Source organism: Somniosus microcephalus, chromosome 32 (genome assembly GCF_052327205.1).
Source record: "Somniosus microcephalus isolate GS21.2 chromosome 32, FLI_Smic_1.0, whole genome shotgun sequence".
Taxonomy (NCBI): domain Eukaryota; kingdom Metazoa; phylum Chordata; class Chondrichthyes; order Squaliformes; family Somniosidae; genus Somniosus; species Somniosus microcephalus.
The window spans coordinates 32,348,641-32,373,651 of NC_141018.1; the positions used below are offsets into that span (position 1 = coordinate 32,348,641).

General features: G+C 48.2%; 1 protein-coding gene across 1 annotated transcript in view; it reads left to right on the plus strand.

Moving 5' to 3' along the window:
* Positions 1 to 25,011, plus strand: part of tmem266 (transmembrane protein 266) — a 148,228-nt gene that overhangs the window by 112,576 nt on the left and 10,641 nt on the right. The window contains exons 8-9 of the mRNA XM_085972319.1: positions 8,406 to 8,521; positions 18,471 to 18,663. Of these exons, the coding sequence (XP_085828445.1) occupies positions 8,406 to 8,521; positions 18,471 to 18,663 (309 nt within the window). The remainder of the gene's footprint in view (positions 1 to 8,405; positions 8,522 to 18,470; positions 18,664 to 25,011) is intronic.

Here is a 25,011-nt window from a genome sequence, read left to right on the forward strand (position 1 = left end):
ACCTGTTCCGCCGCCTTCAGGGATCTGTGTACCTGCACACCCAGATCCCTCTGACCCTCCGTCTTGCCTAGGGTCTTTCCATTCATTGTGTATTCCCTTGCCTTGTTAGACCCCCCAAAGTGCATCACCTCGCACTTTTCCGGGTTAAATTCCATTTGCCACTGTTCCGCCCATCTGACCAACCCATCTATATCGTTCTGCAGACTGAGGCTACCCTCCTCGCTATTTACCACCCTACCAATTTTAGTATCATCCGCGAATTTACTGATCATACCCTTTACATTCATATCCAAGTCATTAATGTAGACCACAAACAGCAAGGGACCCAGCACCGATCCCTGTGGTACCCCACTGGCCACAGGTTTCCAGTCACAAAAACAACCTTCGACCATCACCCTCTGCCTTCTGCCACTAAGCCAGTTTTGTATCCAATGTGCCAAGGCACCCTGGATTCCATGGGCTCTTACCTTCTTGACCAGTCTCCTGTGCGGGACTTTATCGAAGGCCTTACTGAAATCCATGTATACCACATCCACTGCGTTACCCTCATCCACACACCTAGTCACCCCCTCAAAAAATTCAATCAAATTAGTCAGACATGATCTTCCCTTGACAAAGCCATGTTGACTATCCCTGATTAATCCTTGCCTCTCCAAGTGGAGACAAATTTTGTCCCTCAGGATTTTTTCCAGTAATTTTCCTACCACTGATGTTAGGCTCACTGGCCTGTAGTTCCCCGGTTTTTCCCTACTACCCTTCTTGAATAATGGTACTACATTAGCGGTTCTCCAGTCCTCTGGCACATCCCCTGTGGCCAGAGAGGTCCTGAATATATGTGTTAGAGCCCCCGCAATCTCCTCCTTTGCCTCACACAGCAGCCTGGGGTACATTTCATCCGGGCCTGGGGATTTATCCATTTTTAGGCCAGCTAAAACCGCCAATACCTCCTCCCTCTCGATGTTAATATGTTCGAGCATATCACAGTCCCCCCGCCCTATTTCTATGTCTACATCGTCCTTCTCCATAGTGAAAACAGATGCAAAAAATTCATTTAGAACCCCTCCTACATCTTCCGGCTCCACACACAGATTGCCACTTTTGTCCCTAATGGGCCCTATTTTTTCCCTAGTTATCCTTTTACCCTTAATATACTTATAAAACATCTTCGGATTTTCCTTTATTTTGCTCGCCAGTGTTATTTCATGGCCCCTCCTTGATCTCCTAATTTCTTTTTTAAGTATCCCCCTGCACTTTTTGTACTCCTCTAGGGCTTCCTCCGTCTTTAGCCTTTTGTATCTACCAAAAGCCCTCCTTTTTTTCCTAATCCATTCCCGTATATCCCGACATCCACGGTTCCCTGTGGTTTTTGGAACCACTCTTGACCTTTATGGGAACATGTTGCCCTTGTATGATCTCAATCTCCCTTCTGAAAGCCTCCCATTGCTCCGATGCGGATTTTCCTACAAGTAGCTGATCCCAGTCCATTTTGGCCAGATCCTGCCTTATCCTATTAAAATCGGCCTTCCCCCAATTTAGAACCTTTATTTCCGGCCCATCCCTGTCCTTTTCCATGACCACCTTAAATCTTACCATATTATGGTCACTATCACCAAAGTGCTCACCTACTAGCACTTTTTCCACTTGGCCGGCCACATTCCCTAGAATTAGGTCCAGTACCGCCCCCTCTCTTGTAGGACTTTCTACATGCTGGCTCAAAAAGCTCTCCTGGATGCACTTTAAGAATTCTACACCCTCTGAGCCTTTCACACTTTGACTATCCCAGTTAATATTGGGGAAGTTGAAATCCCCCATTATTATTACCCTATTATTTGCACATTTCTCTGAGATTTGCCTACATATCTGTTCCTCTATCTCCCCCTGACTGTTTGGAGGCCTATAGTACACTCCCAGCAAAGTGCTTGCCCCCTTTTTGTTTTTAAGCTCCACCCATATGGCCTCATTAGAGGACCCTGCTAATATATCATCCCTCCTTAGTGCAGTAATTGACTCCTTAATTAATATTGCGACACCCCCTCCTCTTATACCTCCCCCTCTGTCTCGCCTGAAGATTCTGTACCCCGGAATATTGAGCTGCCAGTCTTGCCCCTCCCTCAACCATGTCTCCGTGATAGCAACAATATCATACTCCCATGTGTTTATCAACACCTTCAGTTCATCCACCTTATTTGCAAGACTCCTTGCATTAAAATAGATGCCATCCAGCCTTGCCCTTATATATTTGCCCTGTCTACCAAGCTGACTTGTTTTTTCCTCCATAATTGGCAGCACATCCCCCCCTATTTCAGCTCCCCTCTGTATCCCATCCCCCTGCCAAGTTAGTTTAAACCTCCCCCGACAGTGCTAGCAAACCTCCCCGCAAGGATATTTGTCCCGCTCTGGTTCAGGTGCAACCCATCCGACTTGTACAAGTCCCACCTTTCCCAGAAGCAGGCCCAGTGATCCAGGAAAGTAAAACCCTCCCCCCTACACCAACTCTTTAGCCACGCATTCATCTGCTCTATCCTCCCATTCCTATACTTACTAGCACGTGGCACTGGGAGTAATCCAGAGATTACACCCTTTGAGGTCCTGCCCTTTAATCTGTTACCTAGCTCCCTAAATTCTTGATGCAGGACCTCATCCCTCTTTTTACCTATGTCGTTGGTACCAATGTGGACCACGACCACTGGCTGTTCACCCTCCCCCTCCAGAATGCCCTGCAGCCGCTCAGTGACATCCTTGACCCTGGCACCAGGGAGGCAACAAACCATCCTGGAGTCACGTTTGCGGCCACAGAAACGCCTATCTGTTCCCCTTACTATAGAATCCCCTACCACTATTGCTCTCCCACTCTTTTTCCCCCCCTCCTGGGCAGCAGGAGCACCCCCAGTGCCAGGAAGTTGGCTGCTGCTGCCTTCCCCTGGTGAGCCATCCCTCTCAACAGTATCCAAAGCGGTATACCTGTTTGAAAGGGGGATGTCCGCAGGGGTTCCCTGCACTACCTGCCTGCCTTTGTTGCTCCGCCTGATGGTCACTCCCTGTGCTGCCCTACCCTGAGGCGTGCACAACTCGCTAAACGTGGTATCCACGAGCCTCTCAGCATCGCGCATGCTCCACAACCCATCCACCCGCAGCTCGAGCGCCGCAATGCGGTCTACAAGTAGCTGCAGCTGGATGCATTTCCCGCACACATGGTCGTCAGGGACACTGGCAGCGTCCCTGATTTCCCACATGGAGCAAGAGGAGCAGAACACGGGTCTGAGCTCTCCTGCCATGACTTACTCCTTTAATTAATTTAAAAATTAATTCAATACCCCAGTTACAGGTATACTCTAGGGCGCTTTATTTACCAACTGTCCCCACTACACCTTAATCCCGAGAAATTTAACACCACAGAATTCAAGCTTGTACTGAAAAGAGAGAAATACTCACCAACCAATCACTTACGTGCTCCCTGGTGACGTCACACTCTGATTATTTTTTATCTCTCTCCTCTGATGTTGATTTGGTACGCTTCTGCTTTGGCGCCGGTTTTTATACCGGGCCTCTGCTGCTCTCCGCTGCTGCTCCCTGCCCGAACTGGTCGGGCTTCTGCTTTGGCGCCGGTTTTTAAGCCGGGCCTCTGCTGCTCTCCGCTGCTGCTCCCTGCCCGAACTGGTCGGGCTTCTGCTTTGGCGCCGGTTTTTAAGCCGGGCCTCTGCTGCTCTCCGCTGCTGCTCCCAATGTGATAATGACCAGATCATCTGTTTTTAGTGATGTTGATTGAGGGATAAATATTGGCCCCAGGACACCGGGGAGAACTCCCCTGCTCTTCTTCGAAATAGTGCCGCGGGATCTTTTTACATCCACCTGAGAGAGAGTAGACGGGGCCTCGGTTTAACGTCTCATCTGAAAGACGGCACCTCCGACAGTGCAGCGCTCCCTCGGTACTGCACTGGGAGTGTCAGCTTGGATTTTTAGTGCGCTGGTCTCTGGAGCGGGACTTGAACCCACGACCGTCTGACCCACTGAGCCAAGGAACGACCAAGGGAGACCCCTGGCCCGAGGATTACCCTCCGCCTGCTGTAGCTGCTGGGAATCCGCAGATCTTTGCTCAGTGGACTGAGTGAATCTGAAGCAATGTTACAGATAAAGACCCATTGGAAATGGCATTGCTGTGTCAGATTGTACCGTGCCAGGAGCTGTCCGCGGTGCTGAATTGTGCAGTGAAATGTATCGCGCAGCCCCTGAAACTGACATTGACAAATGCAGTTGCCAGTCCCAGTGATTGCAAGTCACGCACTCTGCCTAAAAATACCCCCCCCGGAAGCCTCTCCCTCCATCCCAGCCCCTCCGCCCTTTGGGGAGTTAATTATCCTTCCTTCTGTCTCTCCTCAGTGACCTGCTCCATGAATAGTAGCTGTCGCACAGGTTCTCGTGCTTCAGCCTGTACAGTGGCCCCTTGCTGCAGTGAAAGGACTGAGCACGCTGTACGTTAAGGAGCGCCCCTTTGCTTGGGGAAGGGGGGCGTCGGGTGGGGGGGAGGGCGGCGAGGGTTGGGATCGAGGCTAGACTGAGCGAGCTCCAGTTCTATTTCTTTGACTACTGATCAAAATTAATCGGAAACCATCAGAACAAATGGCTCCACCTCATAAGCAACGAAAGGAAGAGCTTGCATTTATGTAGCGCCTATCACGACCTCAGGATGTCCCAGAACAACTCACAGCCAATGAAGTACTTTGTGAAGTGTGGTCACTGTTATAATGTGGGAAATGCAGCAGCCGATTTGCGCACAGCAAGCTCCCACAAACAGCAATGTGATAATGACCAGACCATCTGTTAAATAAATAACAGAGGCTGGGTATTCTGCGGCGAGTGTCTCACCTCCTGACTCCCCAAAGCCCTTTCCACCATCTACAAGGCACAAGTAAGGAGTGTGATGGAATACTCTCCACTTGCCTGGATGAGTGCAGCTCCAACAACACTCAAGAAGCTCGACACCATCCAGGACAAATCCTTCATCGTCGCTGGGTCAGAATCCTGGAACTCCCTCCCTAACAGCACTGTGGGAGCACCTTCACCACATGGACTGCAGCAGTTCAAGAAGGCGGCTCACCCCCACCTTCTCGAGGGCAACTAGGGATGGGCAATAAATGCTGGCCTTGCCAGTGACGCCCACATCCCATAAGTGAATGAAAAATAAAATAAATGAATATGTATTTTCTTTAAAGACCAGAATGTCAGAGTCCAGTTTATATTTTAGAAATTTAAAATTGGACTGGCTGGTCTAAAGTCAGATGTGACGGTCCCATTGATGTTACGTTGCTATGGTGAAGATTAAATTAGGATGTTGAAGGGTAAAAGTCAGAGGTCCTATGATATTGAAACCAGTCCTCCTTCTCAAAGTTATTGTCCATGTGTCTATTCCCTGTGGTGCCTGCCGGTCAGGGAAGGCCTCTGGTGTATCGGTGGAGTCTGCGTGCTCCCTCTCCAGGGCCACTGGCGGGAGAGAGGGGCCAGGCAGCCACATCGGCCCCTTCCCCCACCCCAACCACCCCCTCCGCCACGGGCTGCATCCATCTTGGACTTGTGAATGGCCGTCTTGGCCAGACCCAGGAGCAGACCCACAGGAAGGCGCTCCACTGCACAAGACACTGCAAGAAGGAGGTGCACCTTTGTGGCAAAAGCCAAGAATATAAAGCTGCTTAAAGCATGTACACTAAAACAGTAAGGGTGGGGGGGGGGGGGGGGGATCAGGCGTGGCTGGAAGATCTACTCCCTACCTAACAGCACTGTGGGAGCACCTTCACCACACGGACTGCAGCGGTTCAAGAAGGCGGCTCACCACCACCTTCTCGAGGGCAGTTAGGGATGGGCAATAAATGCTGGCCTCACTAGCAACCCCCTCGTGCCTGTGCCGGCTCTTTGAAAGAGCGATCCAATTAGTCCCACTCCCCCTGCTCTATCCCCATGGCTCTGCAAAATTTTCCTTTTCAAGTTTATATCCCAATTCCCTTTTGAAAGTTACTCTTGAATCTGTTTCCACCACCCTTTCAGGCAGCGCATTCCAGATCATAACTCGCTGCATAAAAAAAATTCTCCTCATCTTCCCCCCCCCCCACCGGCTCCTTTGCTACTTATCTTAAATCTGTGTCCTCTGGTTACCGTTGTGGCGGAAGCCAAGGTGGCTCATCCACCTGTATCTGCTTAATGAAATAGAAATATTAATTACTGGATGAGGGAGCCAGCGTTTAACTGCTTTGAACAACAGCTAAGGGCCCATGTCTGCCCAACTTCACTCCAGCACCTTTCGAGAAGTTGATCCCGAGAGCTTGTATTGTGGCTCCCTCTGGTGGCCGAACTTGCGAATAACATGTCTGCGACGTGCCTTACCTGGGCTGGAAACAGCCATTAAATTGCATATCTTTCCTTCTCAGTTTTATCCCTTCGCTCCACATTTGGTGCCGACAACTAGATAAGTGAACGAGGAAAGGGCCATCAGCCCACTGAATCCCATCCCTCGAGCCTCCTACCTGTGCCAGTATAGCGTCTAGAGCCGTCTTTTGTTTCTTTACTTGTCCCATTACCATCTCCCTTTACCTCGCACCATCATCCCTTTTGTCTCTTAATCTCTCCTGCCTTCCATCCTATCACAGACCTTCCCTTTTGTTCTTTCCTCCCCTCCCCCCGCCCCTGCACTTGCTTAAAAACCTGTTCCATCTCCAACTTTTTCCAGTTCTGACGAAGGGTCCCAGACCTGAAACGTTAACTCTGTTTCTCTCTCCACGGATGCTGCCTGGCCTGCTGAGTATTTCCAGCATTTTCTGCTTTTATTTCAGATTTCCAGCATCCGCAGCATTCTGCTTTTGTATGAGCGTCCAGCTGGGTCTGACTGTCCGTAACGGTTCAATCCCTGACGTCCCACCGAGCAGGTCATTCTCAATATTCAGAGGAAAGATGTTCTTCCCAACATCTGTTCCAATTTTAATTCAAGTCTTCTGGCCCGACTATAAAGCCACAAAACACACCCATCGCTCTAATATAACCAGAGATAGATAAGGAGGGGTGACTGAAGGCTTGGCTCAAGTCTTTTTTTAAAAATTCATTATCGGGATGGGCAATAAATGAGGCCGCATTCCAAGATGATTCATAGAGTCTTACAGCACAGGAGGAGGCCATTCGGCCCCTCGTGCCTGTGCCGGCTCTTTGATAGAGCAATCCAATTAGTCCCACTCCCCCCTGCTTTTTCCCCATGGCCTGCAAATTTTTCCTTTTCAAGTTTATATCCCAATTCCCTTTTGAAAGTCACTATTGAATCTGCTTCCACCGCCCTTTCAGGCAGCGCATTCCAGATCACAACAACTCGCTGCGTAAAATAAATTCTCATCTCCCCCTCTGGTTCTTTTGCCATTTATCTTAAATCTGTGTCCTCTGGTTACCCACCCTCCTGCCAGGGGAAGCGGTTTCTCCCGATCTGCCCTATCACAACCCTTCATAATTTTGAACACCTATTAAATCTCCCCCGTTGTTGCTGTTTTGTGTGACGGGAAAAGCTTCTAATGGGACGTCTAGTTTGGCTCTCCGTTCGATGACCTCCTGAGATGCCGAGTGGAGAAATGAGGTGCCTCCCGCGACAGATCTCAGTGGAAGGGTTGATGCGAGTGTTCCGTGGTCTGGGACTCATGGCCACAGTCACACTTCGGGCCGTCCCTCACCTTCCACTCGTGGAGCAGGTGGCCGCATCGTCCGTGCCCTGAGCAGATTGGGTTGAGCGCCGTCCACTGTCTTCGAGGGAGGTCGAAGCCGGGGACCTCTGCTGTTGGGTCAGTGATGAGGTGTTGGTTCTTTATGTTGTGTGCGTCCCACAATTCCGTCCATCTGGATAGTGGGCCGATACCAGCTGCGTGAATATTGGTTGCTGTTTCCCAGAATGGCCGGCGTGATTTTAAGTGCTTTCGTGGCGGGTTTTTCCAAGTCTTCGTCAACGGGAAGGTTGATGTTGTTGATGATTTTTTCCATCTCACGGGGCATGGTGGGGTCGCGGGGAATGGCGGGCGGGGCAGTGTGGGACAGCACCGGGAGCCGCTCAGTTGGAGTGGACTCGAGTGTCCCTGACACGTTAGCTGCACGTCCACGATCTTTGTGTGGCGGCTGCAGGACCGTGAGGCAGAGCAGTGTTCCGAAGCAGAGTAGACTAGAACCACAGTTGCGGTGCGAAGTGTTCTGGCTGTGCTCCCCCCGCCCCGTGTCATTCCAGTGAGTTTCCCGAACCTTCTCCATTCTAAGGAAAATGATCCCAGTATACAACAAGCATCACAAAAAAAAAGGGGAAGCTTGTACATGTTGCTGAGCTCCCGCAATCTGTATCGTTCCTCAGTCTGTGATCTGGGTCTGATAATCCTCATGTGCCTTTGGGACTCTTTCAGCTTACGTCCTGCCGGTCAAGTTGGAGATGGAGATGGTCATCCAGCAGTACGAGAGGGCCAAGCAGGTTCGCGAGGAACAACTGGAGCGACTCACGCAGATCTGTCAGGAGCAAGCAGTAAGTGACGTGAGAAAACTACTAGGCACTTGGTCTAAGCGTTATACAAAGCTTTAATCAACTGTTTTACAACATGGAAGTCTAGTTGTGCCCTTCACTAGTTCCTGTTAAGAATGTCCTGCGCAAGCTGGGCCCGTGCCCGAGTATTTATACTTTCCCTGGACAGCGCCACCCATAGGCCGCTCAGTATTATTTCATAAGTCTTTCTTTCATGAATGACTGATTCATGTCAGTAAGTGTGCCAACAGAAAGACTCGCATTTCTATAGCGCCTTTCACGACTCCAGGACGCCCCAAAGCGCTTCACAGACAATGAAGTACTTTTTGAAGTGTAGTCACTGTTGTAATGTGGGAAACGCGGCAGTCATTTTGTGCACCACAGGATCCCACAAACAACGATGAGATCGTGACCGGCGATGTTCCCTGTAAGCTGTGCTGCTGCGCAGTGCTCTGCAGGTCCCGCACAGCCGATGAGCCGGATTTTAAATTGAAAAAACCACACGGGCACCGAGCGTTAAAGGGGTCCCGTGCCCCCCCGCCCCCCGCGCCCGAAAAAAAATTATAGGGAATCTTGGTGACCAGATAATCTGAAATAAAAACAGAAAATGCTGGAAACACTCAGCAGGTCAGGCAGCATCTGTGGAGAGAGAAACAGAGTTAACGTTTCAGGTCGATGGCCCTTCGTCAGAACTGGAAAAAGTTGGAGATGGAACAGGTTTTTAAGCAAGTGCAGGGGCAGGGAAAGGGGGGAGGGGAGGAAAGAACAAAAGGGAAGGTCTGTGATAGGATGGAAGGCAGGAGAGATTAAAAGACAAAAGGGATGATGGTGCAAAGCAAAAGGAGATGGTAATGGGACAAGTTAAGAAACAAAAGATGGCTGTAGATGAAGTGTAAATGGCAAAGGCAGGATGAAAGACAGCTGCCATGTGAGAGAGAGAGAGAAAAACAAAATAGGGGCCGAGGTTATGGTCTGAAATTGTTGAACTCGATGTTGAGTCCAGAAGGCTGTAAAGTGCCTAATCGAGAGATGAGGTGCTGTTCCTCGAGCTTACGCTGAGCTTCATTGGAACAGTGTAAGAGGCCGAGGACAGAGAGGTCAGATAATCTGTTTTTTGTTGATGTTGACTGAGGGATAAATATTGGCCAGGACACCGGGGATAACTCTCCCTGCTCTTCTTCGAAACAGTGCCACGGGATTTTTTACATCCACCTGAGAGCAGACGGGGCCTCGGTTTAACGTCTCATCCGAAAGACGGCATCTCCGACAGTGCAGCACTCCCTCAGCACTGCACTGGGAGTGTCAGCCCAGATTTTTGTGCTCAAGTCTCTGGAGTGGGACTTGAACCCACAACCTTCTGACTCCGAGGCGAGGGTGCTGCCCACTGAGCCACGGCTGACACCTTATACAATGTAGATTGTAGGAGAGAAGCAAAGACCAAGGGAGAGGTGTTTCACAGTCTTGAGGTTGCGGGAAAGACCGACATAGAGTCACAGTCTTGAATTAAATGCAGCGATGTCACAGGGCGGAGGATAACCTATCGAGGGCAGGAACTTGAAGCTCTCTGCCCTGATGCGACAGGGCGAGTAGGCAGTAATACAAAGTGACAGCATGCCGATAAGCCACCCCATCTGATATCCCGCTTGCTATTCAGAGGCTGCTGAGAGCGTGACGGTCTCGTGTCTGTTAAATATGCGGCCTGTCAAAATGCTTCACCACACAAGCCTGACGTATCATAATGCTTCACTTCACATCACTGGACATGACTTGACGTTGCTGGGTCGGGGTTTTCTTTCACGTTAATATGTCCCAAATTATGAAATCAAAAAAAAGAAATTGAGTTTGCACTGGTGTACGTTACTGAAAGGTAGCAGTAAAACTCTCAGATGATTAAATGGCGGAAAATAATAAATAAGTAATTTGGTGTGATTGTGCACCAGATAATCTAAAATAAAAACAGAAAATGCTGGAAATACTCAGCAGGTCAGGCAGCATCTGTGGAGAGAGAAACAGAGTTAACGTTTCGGGTCGATGACCCTTCGTCAGAACTGGAAAAAGTTGGAGATATTTTTAAGCAAGGGCAGGGCCTGGGAAAGGGGGGAGGGGAGGAAAGAACAAAAGGGAAGGTCTGTGATAGGGTGGAGGGCAGGAGAGATTAAGAGACAAAAGGGATGATGGTGCAAGGCAAAAGGAGATGGTAATGGGACAAGTTAACAAAAGACGGGTCTACATGAAGTGTAAATGGCGATGGCAGAATGAAAGACAGCTGCCCTGTGAGAGAGAAACAATATAGGGGCAGAGGTTATGGTCTGAAATTGTTGAAATTGTCAGTCTGGTGTAATTGTTCACCCGTTCGTGGCACACTGGTGAAATCACATTGCCGTTTGTGGGAGCTTGCTGTGCGCAAATTGGCTGCCGCGATTCCTACAAAACAACAGTGACCACACTTCAAAAAAGTTACTTCATCGGCTGTAAAGCTCTTTGGGGCGTCCAGTGGTCGTGAAAGGCGCTACAGAAATGCAAGTCTTTCTTTCTGTAATGTTATTAAATAGAATCGAAACAAGAAGCCAGTGTCCTCACTGCAAGAACCCTCGACAGACTGAAAAACACACCGAACTTAAATTTCGAAAGCTACCCACCCATTCTACATAAATTGTTGTTAATTGGAGGGTCAGTATTTAAATGTTGCTGCTTTGTTGGGAAGAATGAATCAAGAAAGGGTTAGACTTAAATTGGAATTTCACCACATTTCCCCAGTCACTCATAAATCCAGGAGGAGAGTATCAAAATGTTAAGGTTAAAGATTTTTAATTAAAAAGAAATATTAAGATATTAATCATATCGGCAAATGGATCAGAAAATGGGAACAAGCAGAGCCCGGGGAAGGAGAGACAGCAGAAAGTAACTATTTCAAACATCTGTCTCGCTCTGTCACTTAGCTTAATGTCCTGGGCCTGCTCAGACCAGCTCAGCTCTTTCCAAGCCTGCGATCCCCTCTCCCCGCTGTTCAATGATAGAGACTGCTACCAAAGGCAAGAGCAAGACGAGGCCAGTCGACCCGGAGAATCTCGGCCCCCTTGTATTCTAACTGTCCCCCGCCCAGCATCCAATGGCACTTTGACTGCCCGCTGTATTCTCTAAAAGAAAAGACTTGCATTTATGTAGCGCCTTTCCTCAACCTCCGGACATCCCAAAGCGCTTTACAGCCAATGAAGTACTTTTTGAAGTGTAGTCGCTGTTGTAATGTAGGAAAAGCCAATCTGCGCACAGCAAGCTCCCACAAACAGCAATGTGATAATGACCGGATAATCTGTTTTAGCGATGTTGGTTAAGGGACAAATATTGGCCCCAGGACACCGGGGAGAACGCTTCTTCGGAATAGTGCCGTGGTATCTTTTATCTCCACCTGAGACGGTGCCTCGGTTTAACGTCTCATCCGAAAAACAGCACCTCTGACAGTGCAGCACTCCCTCAGCACTGCACTGGGAGTGTCAGCCTAGATTTTGCACTCAAGTCTCCGGAGTGGGACTCGAACTCGCCATCACAAGGGTGCCACGAGCTATGCCAAGCTGATGTGATACATTCCATTCAGTGAGTGTAAACAGGAAGTGGTTTGGTCGACGGGCGTTCCCTAGAATAGAACTAAAGAGGAAATGAAATTAGAAAACATGAGAAAATTACAGCGGGGTCAGTCAGCATCTGAAAGAGAGAAAAAAAACTGACTCGTCAGAAGATTAAGGGGTGATCCAGTTGAGGTGTTTAAGAGGATTAAAGGATTCGATAGGGTAGAGATAGAGAGAAACTATTTCCTCTGGTGGGGGGAGTCCAGAACAAGGGGGCATGATTTTAAAATTAGAGCCAGGCCGTTCAGAGGAGATGTAAGGAAGCACTTCTTCACACAAAGGGTGGTGGAAATCTGGAACTCTCTCCCCCCAAAAAGCTGTTGAGGCTGGGGGGGGTGGTCAATTGAAAATTCCAAAACTGCGATTGATAGATTTTTGTTAGGCAAAGGGTATTAAGGGGTGAAGAACCAAGGCGGGTAGATGGAGTTAAGATACAGATCAGCCATGGTCTCATTGAATGGCGGAACAGACTCGAGGGGCTGAATGGCCTCCTCCCATTGCTATGTTAAATTTTCTGGATTATCTACTTAAGCCTTTAATGTAGGAAATATCTCGGGGCCCTTTAAACGCGAGCGTCAGGAAAGCCTTCAGACGCATTTTCGGGAAGGTTACGGGAGATAATTTGGGCCGTGTAGCACCCGTTTATTTCGGCGCTATGCTGCCACATAAGGATTGAATATGGGGTCCAAGGCGCTCGCGCATACTTCCGATGGGAAGTGCGCGGGACGCCATCTTGGTAAAGGACAAACAAGAGGCATCCTTTACCCAGGCCTGAAGCATATGCAAATGACGAATTAAAAAAAAAGGTAAATACTTACCATAATCACCGCCGCTCCCAGTCCCGAGATCTTTGACCTCCTAACTCCCTCCCGACCTCCAGACCCCCCCCCACCCCGCGATCTCCCCTCCCGACCTCCTAGCCCCCCCCCCCCACAGCACTCCCGACTCCCCAGCGGCACTCCCGAGCACTGCACTCTCCCCCCACCAAACCCCGATCACAGACTCCGAGGCCCACCCGTTCCTCCTCCAGACCCTCCCCGCGATCGCTTACCTGCAAATCAGAGCACTAACCCACGCGGCCTCCGCTCGCAGCGCCCTCTACATTAGGGTGAGGTGGGAGGCCCCACGGTCCGGGACGCCTCGGGCCTCACCCTTTTGAGCGTGGGCTGTTAACACTGAAAACAGACCCTCCTGAATAACCCCCCAACACCCCTCACTACATCTTTTCTAATTGTCCGGGTTCGTTTAACCCGAGTTGACTGCAGGCTCCGAGTTCTCAAGATCAAAGAATAAAACCCTGGTGTGGTTAAAGGCAGAAACTTAGTGTCAAGTGTGTTTGACCTGCTCACTGATGTGGGCTTTGGTCCCTTGGAAAATTTAGCAAAGCAATTAGTGAACCAGCGTGGTTATAAAAACACACTTAGACGCTGTTACTCCTGCAACATGTCAGTCTGCTTCCTCTGGGCCAGCAGCCAGCTCGAGCCCATGTACAGACACTTTGAGACAAGTCTCACCGTCTAGCTCCTCGCTGAATCCGTTTTGTTCCGATGAGTATACTTGACAGCGATTACAACCTAATTTACACTCATCTGTGCTCCTCACCCCGCCTCCTGTAGGACTCTTAACCACCCTAAGGGCGACACATCACACTTCAACACAAAGACTGAAAGTGGAACTCGCCAACACAGGGAGTGGTCGGGGTGGAGAGGGTAGATGCATTTAAGGGCAAGCTGGCTAAGCACATGAGGGAGGAAGGAACAGAAGGAAATGCTGATGGGGGTGAGATGTGGTAGTGTGGGAGGAGGCTGGTGTGGAGCATAAACACCGGCACGGACCGGTTGGGCTGAATGGCCTGTTTCTGTGCTGTAAACTCTTACGTATGATAGAAAGCTGGTGCTGGCTCTACTTCATCACAACGCATGGACTTTTGTGGCTGTATTCTTAATGGTGAAACCCAGGCCCATTGGAGCGGTAGCATAGTGATTATGTTACTGGAGTACTGAGCTAGAGATAGAAGTTCAAATCCCACCACAGCAGCTGGGAATTGAAATTCAATTAAATAAATTTGGACTGAAAAGCTAGTATCAGTAATGGTGACCATGTAACTACCAGATTGTTGTAAAAGCCAATCAGGTTCACTAATGTCCCTTAGGGAAGGAAATCTGCTGCCCTTACCCGGTCTGGCCGATACATAACTCCAGACCCACAGCAATGTGGTTGACTCTTAACAGCCCTCTGAAATGGCCTAGCAAGCCACTCAGCTAATGGTCAATAAATGCTGGCCTTGCCAGTAACACCACATCCTATGAGTGAATAAAAAAACCATTGGCCAGGGCAGGACAGCACCAAGACTGGAGAGAGAAGGAAAGATGAGGCAAATCAAGATGTAGTGGTCAGGGGACAACCAAGCTTAGTTTTCAACAGCCTGGAGACCGTAGGACGAAGGGTAAGGCCAAGGGGTGTGAGGACCATCGTTTTGAGAACCTGGGATAGAATGAGTTAGGGCAGAAGTCCAGGCGACGGCTGCAGATCCCATCCATGATAACACGGAGAAGGTTAAGGGGAGATTTAATAGAGCTGTTCAAAATTATGACGGGTTTTGATAAGAGTAAATAAGGGGAAACTGTTTCCAGTGACAGGGTGGGTCGGTAACCAGAGGACACAGGTTTAAGGTAAAGAAACCGGGGGGGGGGGGGGGGGGGTTGGAGGATGAGGAGAATTTTTTTTACGCAGCGAGTTGTGATGATCTGGAACACACTGCCTGAAAAGGGCGGTGGAAGCAGATTCAATAGTAACTTTCAAAAGGGAATTGGAGAAATGTGCAGGGCTGTGGGGAAAGAGCAGGGGGGAGTGGGACCAATTGGAGAGCTCTTTCAAAGGGCCGGCACAGGCACGATGGGCCGAGTGGCCTCCTCCTGTGCTGTACGTTTCTTCTCAGGGTGCAGGTGATGCTGATAAGGCCTCATTTATTGCCCATCCCTAGTTTCCGAGGGCATTACAAGTAGTGTGGGACTGGAGTCACGTGTAGGCCAGACCAAGTACATGTCGCAGTTTCCTTTCCCTGAAGGGGATTAGTGAACCAGTTGGGTGTTTATGGCAATCTGACACCTTTTACAGTCATTTGATCTAGTGCCAGAAGACCGGTCTCATGCTACAAACTATAATCAGTTGCAGAAGACGGTGAATGGGACATTCTAACTTTTAAAAGCTATTTTTAAATATCAGGAAAGAAATACACGATGAAAGGACTATTACACCAGAAGCTGTGAACTGGGCGATAGATTTTCAATGTTAAATTGGCTTCAGTCAGTGACTGTCCGATTTCTAGCATTCTCGCACAATGTCCTCCCTCATCGATAGTTCAGACAATGTCGATATAAACAGGCCACAGTGGAAAGATGGTTAAAATTCAGATCCAGTCACACAGAACACCGCTTAAAATGAAACCGTGACAGCGAGACAGGTTCAAACTAGTAAAAGGGAAGTTTAGAAGTAATAGCAAAGAGATCTTCCTGCAAAGAGTGATCAGCACGTGGAGTGGACTCCTGGGTGCAAGAAAGTAGATCGAGAGAAACTATTTCCGCTGGTTGGGGATTCTAGGACTAGGGGGCATCGTCTAAAAATTAGAGCCAGACCTTTCAGGAGTGACATTAGGAAACACTTCAACACACAAAAGGTGGTAAAAGTTTGTCACTCTCTTCTGCAAACTGCAACTGATGCTAGATCAATTGTTAATTTTAAATCTGAGATTGATAGATTTATGTTAACCAAAGGCGTTAAGGGATGCGGGGCAAAGGCGGGTGTACGGAGTTAGGTCGCAGATCAGCCGCGGTCTCACTGGATGGCGGAGCAGGCTCGAGGGGCTGAATGGCCTCCTCCTGTTCCTGTGTTCCGAAAGGAAAGAGCTTGCCTTCCCTGACCTCAGGGCACCCCAAAGCGCTTCACAGCCAAAGCAGTACTTCTCGAAGTGTAGTCGCTGTTGCAATGCAGGGAAAAGGCAGCAGCCAATCTGTGCACGGCAAGATCCCACAGACAGCAATGAGATAAACGGCCAGGCAATCTGTTGTTAATGATGTCGGCTGAGAGGTAAATATTGGCCAGGGTAGGGCAAGTAGAGAAAAGGAAACCGTTTTGAGGAGCAGTCGGATGGTGTGATGGCGGAGGGAAATGCAAGGGCTGTCTGGAGGCATGAGTTACGACGGGCTGAATGGCCGCCATCATCCACGTTCATCTTGTGATTTCAAAGCGAACATTAGATTTCGAAGCGCAAGGATCCTGAAGCTTACACTGGATATAATTGCACAAGTTTTAATATATTACAGTCACACTTTTTTAAAAAAACAACAGGAATGGCTTAATATTGAGCAGAAATCTTAAAAATAAGACGTAGGAGCAGGAGTCGGTCATTCGGCCCCTCGAGCCTGCTCCACCATTCAATGAGATCATGGCTGATCTGATCTTGGCCTCAACTCCACTTCCCTGCCCGCTCCCCATAACCCTAGACTCCCTTATCGTTCAAAAATCTGTCTATCTGCACCTTAAATATATTCAATGACTCCGCCTCCACAGTCCATTATATAAATATAAATCCCACTGGTCTTTTTGACCATGAGTTCTCGACTTCTCGTAGCAGATAAGCTTGGTGTAGTGAATGGCAATAGATTGGGAGAAGGGGAAGTGCAACGAGACCTGGGTGTCCTTGTGCACCAGTCGCTGAAGGTAAGCATGCAGGTGCAGCAGACGGTTAAGGCGGCAAATGGTATGTTGGCCTTCGTAGCGAGAGGGTTCGAGTACAGGAGCAAGGATGTCTTGCTGCAGTTGTACAGGGCCTTGGTGAGACCGCACCTTGAGTATTGTGTGCAGTTTTGGTCGCCTTATCTGAGGAAGGATGTTCTTGCCATGGAGGGAGTGCAGCGAAGATTCACCAGACTGATACCTGGGATGACAGGAATGACGTATGAGGAGAGATTGGGTTGATTGGGCTTATACTCGCTGGAGTTTAGAAGATTGAGAGGGGATCTCATTGAAACTTATAAAATTCTAACAGGACTGGACAGACTAGATACAGGAAAGATGTTCCCAATGGTGGGGGAGTCCAGAACCAGGGGTCACAGTCTAAAGATAAGGGGTAAGCCATTTAGGACAGAGATGAGGAGGAATTTCTTCACCCAGAGAGTGGTGAACCTGTGGAATTCTCTACCACAGAAGGCAGTAGAGGCCAATTCATTAAATATATTCAAGGAGGAGTTAGATATATTTCTTAAGGCTAAAGGGATCAAGGGATATGGGGAGAAGGCAGGGACAGGGTACTGAATTTAGATGATCAGCCATGATCTCATTGAATGGCGGAGCAGGTTCAAGGGGCCGAATGGCCTACTCCTGCTCCTATCTTCTATGTTTCTATGTTTCTAGTTGCTGCACTACCACTGCCTGACAGCAGAGGGCGCTGAGCTCACACCGGCCGATTAACACTGGATTCTTATCCTGGCAGTGCCTCAGCCTTCAATAGCAGTCCACTCTCTTTGAGTTGCCCTGTCACATCCTAATACAGTGTAGAATTTGATTTTTGATCAGCTACGTGTCTGACACACTCAGAAATCCATTACAGTATAAAATGCACATCCCCCCCCCCCCCCATTCCCCCAACCCCCATGTGACTAAGCCCAGGGAACTGAGGCACAGTTCGGCAATGGCCAAGGTTGAGGGACCACCCTCGCGCCCCCGACCCCCAAGTGTACACGAGGGTTACTCCTGGAGCGTAAACAACTAAAACCGCACAGCTCTCTCCCGGTGCCCTGGGCCAATATTTATCCCTCAACCAACATCACTAAATAATAACAGATGATCTGGTCATCATCACATTGCTGTTTGTGGGAGCTTGCTGTGCGCAAATTAGCTGCCGCGTTTCTCCACATTACAACAGTGACTCCACTTCAAAAAGTACTTCATTGGCTGTAAAGCGCTTTGGGACATCCTGAGGTCGTGAAAGGCGCTACAGAAATGCAATTTCTTTTCTTTCTAATCCGCTTCTGCCCCAGACAGATTTCACCCCCCTCTCCCCATGCCTCCGGAGTGTTGCTTGTCCCAGCCACTCCAATGCAATATCACAGGATGATCTTGCAGATGCTTCACCCCAACTTTTGGAACCCTCTCCTCAAACCACTTCACCAGCCAACTTTCTCCCTACTTTCAAAAGTCTCCTAAAAATATATATATATATATATCTGGTGAAAGGCTCCTACATAAATACAAGATTTTCTTTCTTTCAGTAGTAACAGCAAGTGTCGCCCAAGTGGTAACGTGTCTTTGCATTCATTTCCGAATTGTAGTTTGAGATCAGACAGCTGAGGGCCCACCTCGCCCAACAGGACCTGGACCTTGCCGCCGAGAGGGAGGCGGCGATGCAAATGCACCACGTCTGGGACAAGCAGAGCAGCAAGTTCCAAGTGGTCGACGGGTCGACGGCCGGGGTGTCCGATGACGAGAGCCCCGACAGCATCATCGATCCGCGCCAAACACAAAGTAAGGGACCCCGGCGGAGCCCGTCGAAGTGGTACTTGTCTTTTCCTTTTAGCATTACGAAAGCACGTGTCCAGGACCACCACCGAGGTTGAAAGGGGAGGGAAGAGAAGGCGAGGTAACTCGGGACATACTGAGCTATCGACTGCTTGCAATCTTTAGGCATTTCAAGCCCCAAGTTGGATTTTAGAAGCCTGAAGATTGCAGTAGGAAGGGAAGGCTGAGGAAGGGGAGGAGTTCCACATGTCTTCTATGTTTCTATAGGGATCAAGGGATATGGGGAGAAACAGGGACAGGGTACAAAATTTGGATGATCAGCCATGATCTCATTAAATGGCGGAGCAGGCTCGAGGGGCCGAATGGCCTACTCCTGCTCCTATCTTCTATGTTTCTAATTTAGAAGTTTGAAGTAATCAAGTAGAATAGGAGATGGTCCGGGAGCTACAGGTTACTTATATTTTACAGGTCTTGCGAAGCTTTCTCTTTATTACAAGTTTCAGTCCTACAGGCCATCGCACCATTGGGAAAATTACAATGGCCCGTCATTTCCGAGAGGAGGCTCCCTGCGTGCGGAGGCCGCCTATCGGAAAAAAATCTACGCTCTTATCCGAGGGCTCCCGAGGTCTGGACACTTCTGCTCCTGGGCCTCTCCACACTCGAAGTGCGCAGGGCCCACGTACCCCAGGGGCGCAGGCGGTTCGCAATCGTCCCTGGGATCACCTGGGCCAGGCCAGCCAATAGGAGAAAGGAATCTCCCTTCATACTTTTGACAGATAGACCCGTCAAATATATGAATGGAGATCACCCCAAAAAAACACTAAAACATTAAATACATTTTTTTAAACCACCACATTTTTTAAATGAGTAAAAATTAAATTAAATTAAAGATTTTAAACAAAAATTTAATTTTTGAAAAAAATAATTGAAGTTTTTTAGGGGGCTAAAAAATAAACTTACCTTTATTAAAAGTATTTTTAAATGATAAATGAGTGAAAATGTTTTTTTTTTACTTTTTTCAACTCTTATGCTGGTAAAAGCAGGCCTTACGCTTTCACCAGGTGTAATATTTCTAAGGGTTTTCTGCGGGCGGAGGTTCTGCAGAAAGCGGAACTCTCCCCCTCACAGAGGCCCTTCTCCAGGGCAGGCATCCGACCTGTCGAAAGCATTCTTGACAGATCGGAAATGCCGTTTTTCAGCGCGTACGCACCCGTAGGCATCGGAATATATGGCCCATTATAACAGTTCATCTTATCCTTGGAAATATTACAGATCATCTAACCACTGGGGACATTACAGACCATTTCAACACTAGGGATATTACAAGCTCCACTGGAAATATCACTGACAATCTCACCACTAGGAATATTACAATCCTTCTTACCACATTTGTTAAAAGGATCCATTCCACCACTATAGATATTGCAATCTTTTTTCCAACGGAGTCATTAAAGTCAATCTCACCATTAGGAATGTTACAGTCCAGTGTACACTAGTGTACCTCAAAATCCTGCAACATCTTATTCATTATTGATATACCCTTAAAATTAACATTTTTAGAAATGTCCAAATCCTTCAATTACAGTGCTCAGAGTTTGATTACAATGACAGTGAGTCACAGCAGTAGAGTGCTGAACTATAATATAAAGTTGTGCAAGGGACACAATTAACATTCGGAAATACGGGTTCTGAGTGTTTTTGTAAGCAGAACTTTTACAGAATTGATAGCCAAGTGATATGTTTTGCTGTTAAAACTGATAGTCTGTCGTTAAACTCTCTGAAGCTTGATCCCAAAAGCTGACACCGAGGACTAGATTTTGCTGATGACGGGGTTACCCCGCAAATGTACATCGGAAGATTGCAGTCCAACTGCTCACCGAATCAACAGATGGAAGATTGTGGGCAATGGATCTGAGAATTTCCAAAGTACATTCTATGGCACACTGAGACCTTACCATGTGCCAGATCCAGCTACCATTTTAAGGAGCACAGTGGGCACTGAAACTACCCTGTAGGAACTGAACACAGCTGCAGTCATCCATCTGGGCCAATACACCGGTTGCTTCAGCACCTTGGACAGTGGACCATCTGCCTCGTGCTGTAGTTAACTTGAATGCCTGGCATCAGTGCCAGCCCCCTTATGTGCCACGCTGATGCCAGGCATGCAGTATATCAGTGACCATTGCTAGTAAGAGGAGGCAGAGGGTGTGGCTTTGGATTGCAGTTAAACAGTCAACGGAAGATTGGGAGTAAGTCACTTTGAGACCTGTTTTTCTACATTAAAGGCACGATATAAATGCTAATTATTGTTGTTCTACTCCGATTGCGCTTCATCAGTCTTTGTTCCTCTCATTCCCAGACATCTTATGAATTTCCCAACAATGCTCCCAATGTTCTCAATACCCCCAACTCCATTGAGTAACCTCCACCCCACAAACACGTAACACGGACTGGAATGTGTTTTGATAGTTCACCTCATAGAAACATAGAAGATAGGAGCAGGAGTAGGCCATTCGGCCCCTCGAGCCTGCTCCGCCAATGTGATCATGGCTGATCATCCAAATTCAGTACCCTGTCCCTGCTTTCTCCCCATATCCCTTGATCCCTTTAGCCTTAAGAAATATACCCAACTCCTTCTTGAATATATTTAATGTATTGGCCTCTACTGCCTTCTGTGGTAGAGAATTCCACAGGTTCACCACTCTCTGGGTGAAGAAATTCCTCCTCATTTCTGTCCTAAATGGCCTACCCTTTATCCTTAGACTGTGACCCCTGGTTCTGGACTCCCCGACCATCGGGAACATCCTTCCTGCATCTAGTCTGTCCAGTTCTGTCAGAATTTTATAAGTTTCAATGAGATCCCCTCTCATTCTTCTAAACTCCAGCGAGTATAAGCCCAATTGACCCAATCTCTCCTCATACGTCATTCCTGCCATCCCAGGTATCAGCCTGGTGAATCTTCGCTGAACTCCTTCCATGGCAAGAACATCCTTCCTCAGATAAGGCGACCAAAACTGCACACAATACTCAAGATGTGGTCTCACCAAGGCCCTGTACAACTGCAGCAAGACATCCTTGTTCCTGTACTCAAACCCTCTCGCTACGAAGGCCAACATACCATTTGCCTTCTTAACCGCCTGCTGCACCTGCATGCTTACCTTCAGCGACTGGTGCACAAGGACACCCAGGTCTCGTTGCACTTCTCCTTCTCCCAATCTATTGCCATTCAGATAATAATCTGCCTTCCTGTTTTTGCCACCAAAGTGGATAACCTCACATTTATCCACATTATATTGCATCTGCCATGTTTCTGCCCAATCACCCAACATGTCCAAATCATCCTGGAGTTTCTTGACATCCTCCACACAGCACACACGCCCACCCAGCTTTGTGTCGTCTGCAAATTTGGAGATATTACATCTAGTTCCCTTGTCTAGATCATTAATATATATTGTGAACAGCTGGGGTCCTAGGACCGATCCCTGCGGTACCCCACTAGTCACTGCCTGCCACTCGGAAAAAGACCCGTTTATTCCAACTCTTTGCTTTCTGTCTGCCAACCAGTTCTCTATCCAAGTCAATACCTTGCCCCCAATCCCATGTGCCTTAACTTTACACGCTAATCTCTTATGCGGGACCTTATTGAAAGCCTTCTGAAAGTCCAGACACACGACATCCACTGATTCAAGACGTTAACTAAACTTCTGAATGGCAGCCTTGTCGTGTGCTTCCCCGCTACGCGTTACTCTATTTGGTTTCTCACTGAAGACCCCAAGTGAATGACGGGCCCACAGTGCAGAGCACCAACGTGGAAAAGGAGTCGACGTGGAGACAAGATCATTCAGCAAGAAGTGGATTGTTAATTGTGTGCTTGGGTTTAAAAACCTGAGGAAGTAAAGATTGAGGGAGGTGAGGGAGTGGTTATGTTACTGGACTAGTAATCCAGAGGCCTGGACGAATGATCCAGCATGAACTCACATGAGTTCAAATCCCAGTTTTGCGAATTTGAATTCAGTTTGAAGAATCTGGAAATAAAGAGCTGATATCAATAAAAGTGACCGTGAACCTGTCGGATTGTTGTAAAAACCCAGCTGGTTCACTCATGTCCCTTTCAGGGAAGGAAACCTGCTGTCCTTACCCGGTCTGGGCCTCCATGTGACTCCAGTCCCACACCAACACGGTTGACTCTTAACTGCCCCCTGAAGTGGGCCTAGCGAGGCACTCGGTCACATCAAACCCGCTACCAGTGGTTCAAGAATGTCCTCCACCGCCATCTCAGGGCAGCTGGCAATGGGCAATAAATGCCAGCCTTGCCAGCAATGCCCATATCTCGAGATTTAAATTAAATAAACAAAAGTTTTATAGGAAATTTTGGGCTAAGTCTCGATCTCAGCACATTGTAGACTGACATTTCTGAGGAACAGGAAAGGAGGGTTTAGAAGAGCAATGATTTACCCCGAAAGTCCCCCTTTAATCTCAGAGCTCATTTAGTGTCATTAATGTGGTTGAGAGGCTGGGTGTGATAATCCGAGGATTGCACTGTATCCACAATCCAGTCCGTCTGGAGCAGCATAAAGGATTGTCTTTTTATTCATGTGCTTGCCATCAATAATGTAGTAGCAAAGGAGGCGCGGCATAAATGATTCAATCTGGCTTTTTGAAGCAAATTCTTAGATTCAAAATAGTTACCAACAACAGGAGATTTGGTTGACTCTATAAAGGCAACTGCTACAGTTTGAGACCCTGAATATTCCTACCACCCCCATAGAAAGCCGACTGTACATTCAAAGGGAAGCTTTTCTTGTTGCCTTTAGTGAGACTCTGCTGTAGAGAGTTAGACGGCATGTAAATTATGAATCATGAATGAGAGGAGTATGGAGTCTTTTTACATCGAGTATCTAGTGCAGCTCCAGCCCGTCCCGTGTAGCCACATCTAGTCCTGAGGAGTTGCCTTAGGCTGCATCAAGGCCTCTCGATAGAACTCCAACATTAGCGCAGTACACACTTCTGACTGGAGGCATTGAGAGGGAAACAGAGGCCAGAAAAGCTTTTAAGGATCTATGAAACCTAGGCAAACGATTATGCTCTCCTTGTATGTCAGGTTAGATAGCTATCTCTGGAGTGCAGCTATTTCAGGTACAGAGCGCTTGGTGTTTTGGGCCTTGTAGTGAGGGGCGAGCGGTCCGCAGAAAACATCTGTTTCTTTCACCTGCCAACCGCAAGCTGTTGTGAGAGAGGCGAGGCCCGCAGCCGCAGAGGTCCCGGGGGCTGGCTGTGAACCCAGACAGGCTAGGCTCCTGACAAACTACATCAATGCAAGAGTACTTTTCCGGGACAAGCAATACTCAGAAGGAACAATGCATCTGAAGTGATTCTCTTTGAAGGGGCCCTTCTCCCTACTGTTACGTTGTTGAACAAAAATGTACTAAGTGGCATTTGTTTTTTTTTTAAATGAGTTATGATAAGAAATCATAAATGATGGGTTATTTTGCCCATATCAAGGTTTGAGATTTCCCAGTATCCCAATTTATCTTCACACCCAAACCCCAAGATAATGATATCGCTTCTGCTTAATTTTTCCTTCCTGTGATGATCAGTTTTCCTTCCAATGTGATTCCCTCTTCTCCTGAAAGATGCTTACTCTCCCTTGGAGCACAGCGTCAAAATCGCCAGCACCCGGCCTAAGAGGCCATTCTAAATGTGAGTGTTGGCGAGCCCTTTGAATGTGCACGACTATCACAGACGAGCCGTATCTTGTCCTCATTTAGTGCTCGTGGACTTTCAACACCAACAACTCGCATTTATGTGGCGCCTTTAACGCAGTGAAACGGCCCAAGCCGCTTCACAGGGACACCCTGAGGTCACTGAAGAAAGACTTGCATTTCTATAGCGCCTTTCACGACCTCAGGACGTCCCAAAGCACTTTACAGCCAATGAAGTACATTTTGGAGTGTAGTCACTGTTGTAATATAGGAAACGCAGCAGCCAATTTGCGCACAGCAAGCTCCCACAAACAGCAATGTGATAATGATGAGATCATCTGTTTTTAGTGATGTTGACTGAGGGATAAATATTGGCCCCAGGACACCAGGGAGAACTCCCCTGTTCTTTTTCGAAATAGTGCTGAGAGATCTTTTACGTCCACTTGAGAGAGAGAGCAGACGGGTTCTTGGTTTAACGTCACATCCGAAAGATGGTACCTCCGACAGTGCAGCACTCCCTCAGTGCTGCACTGGGAGTGTCAGCCCAGATTTTTGTGCTCAAGTCCCTGGAGTGGGACTCAGAGGCGAGGGTGCTGCCCACTGAGCCACGGCTGACGTGGCAAAAGGCGCTTTATAAATGCAGGTCCTCCTG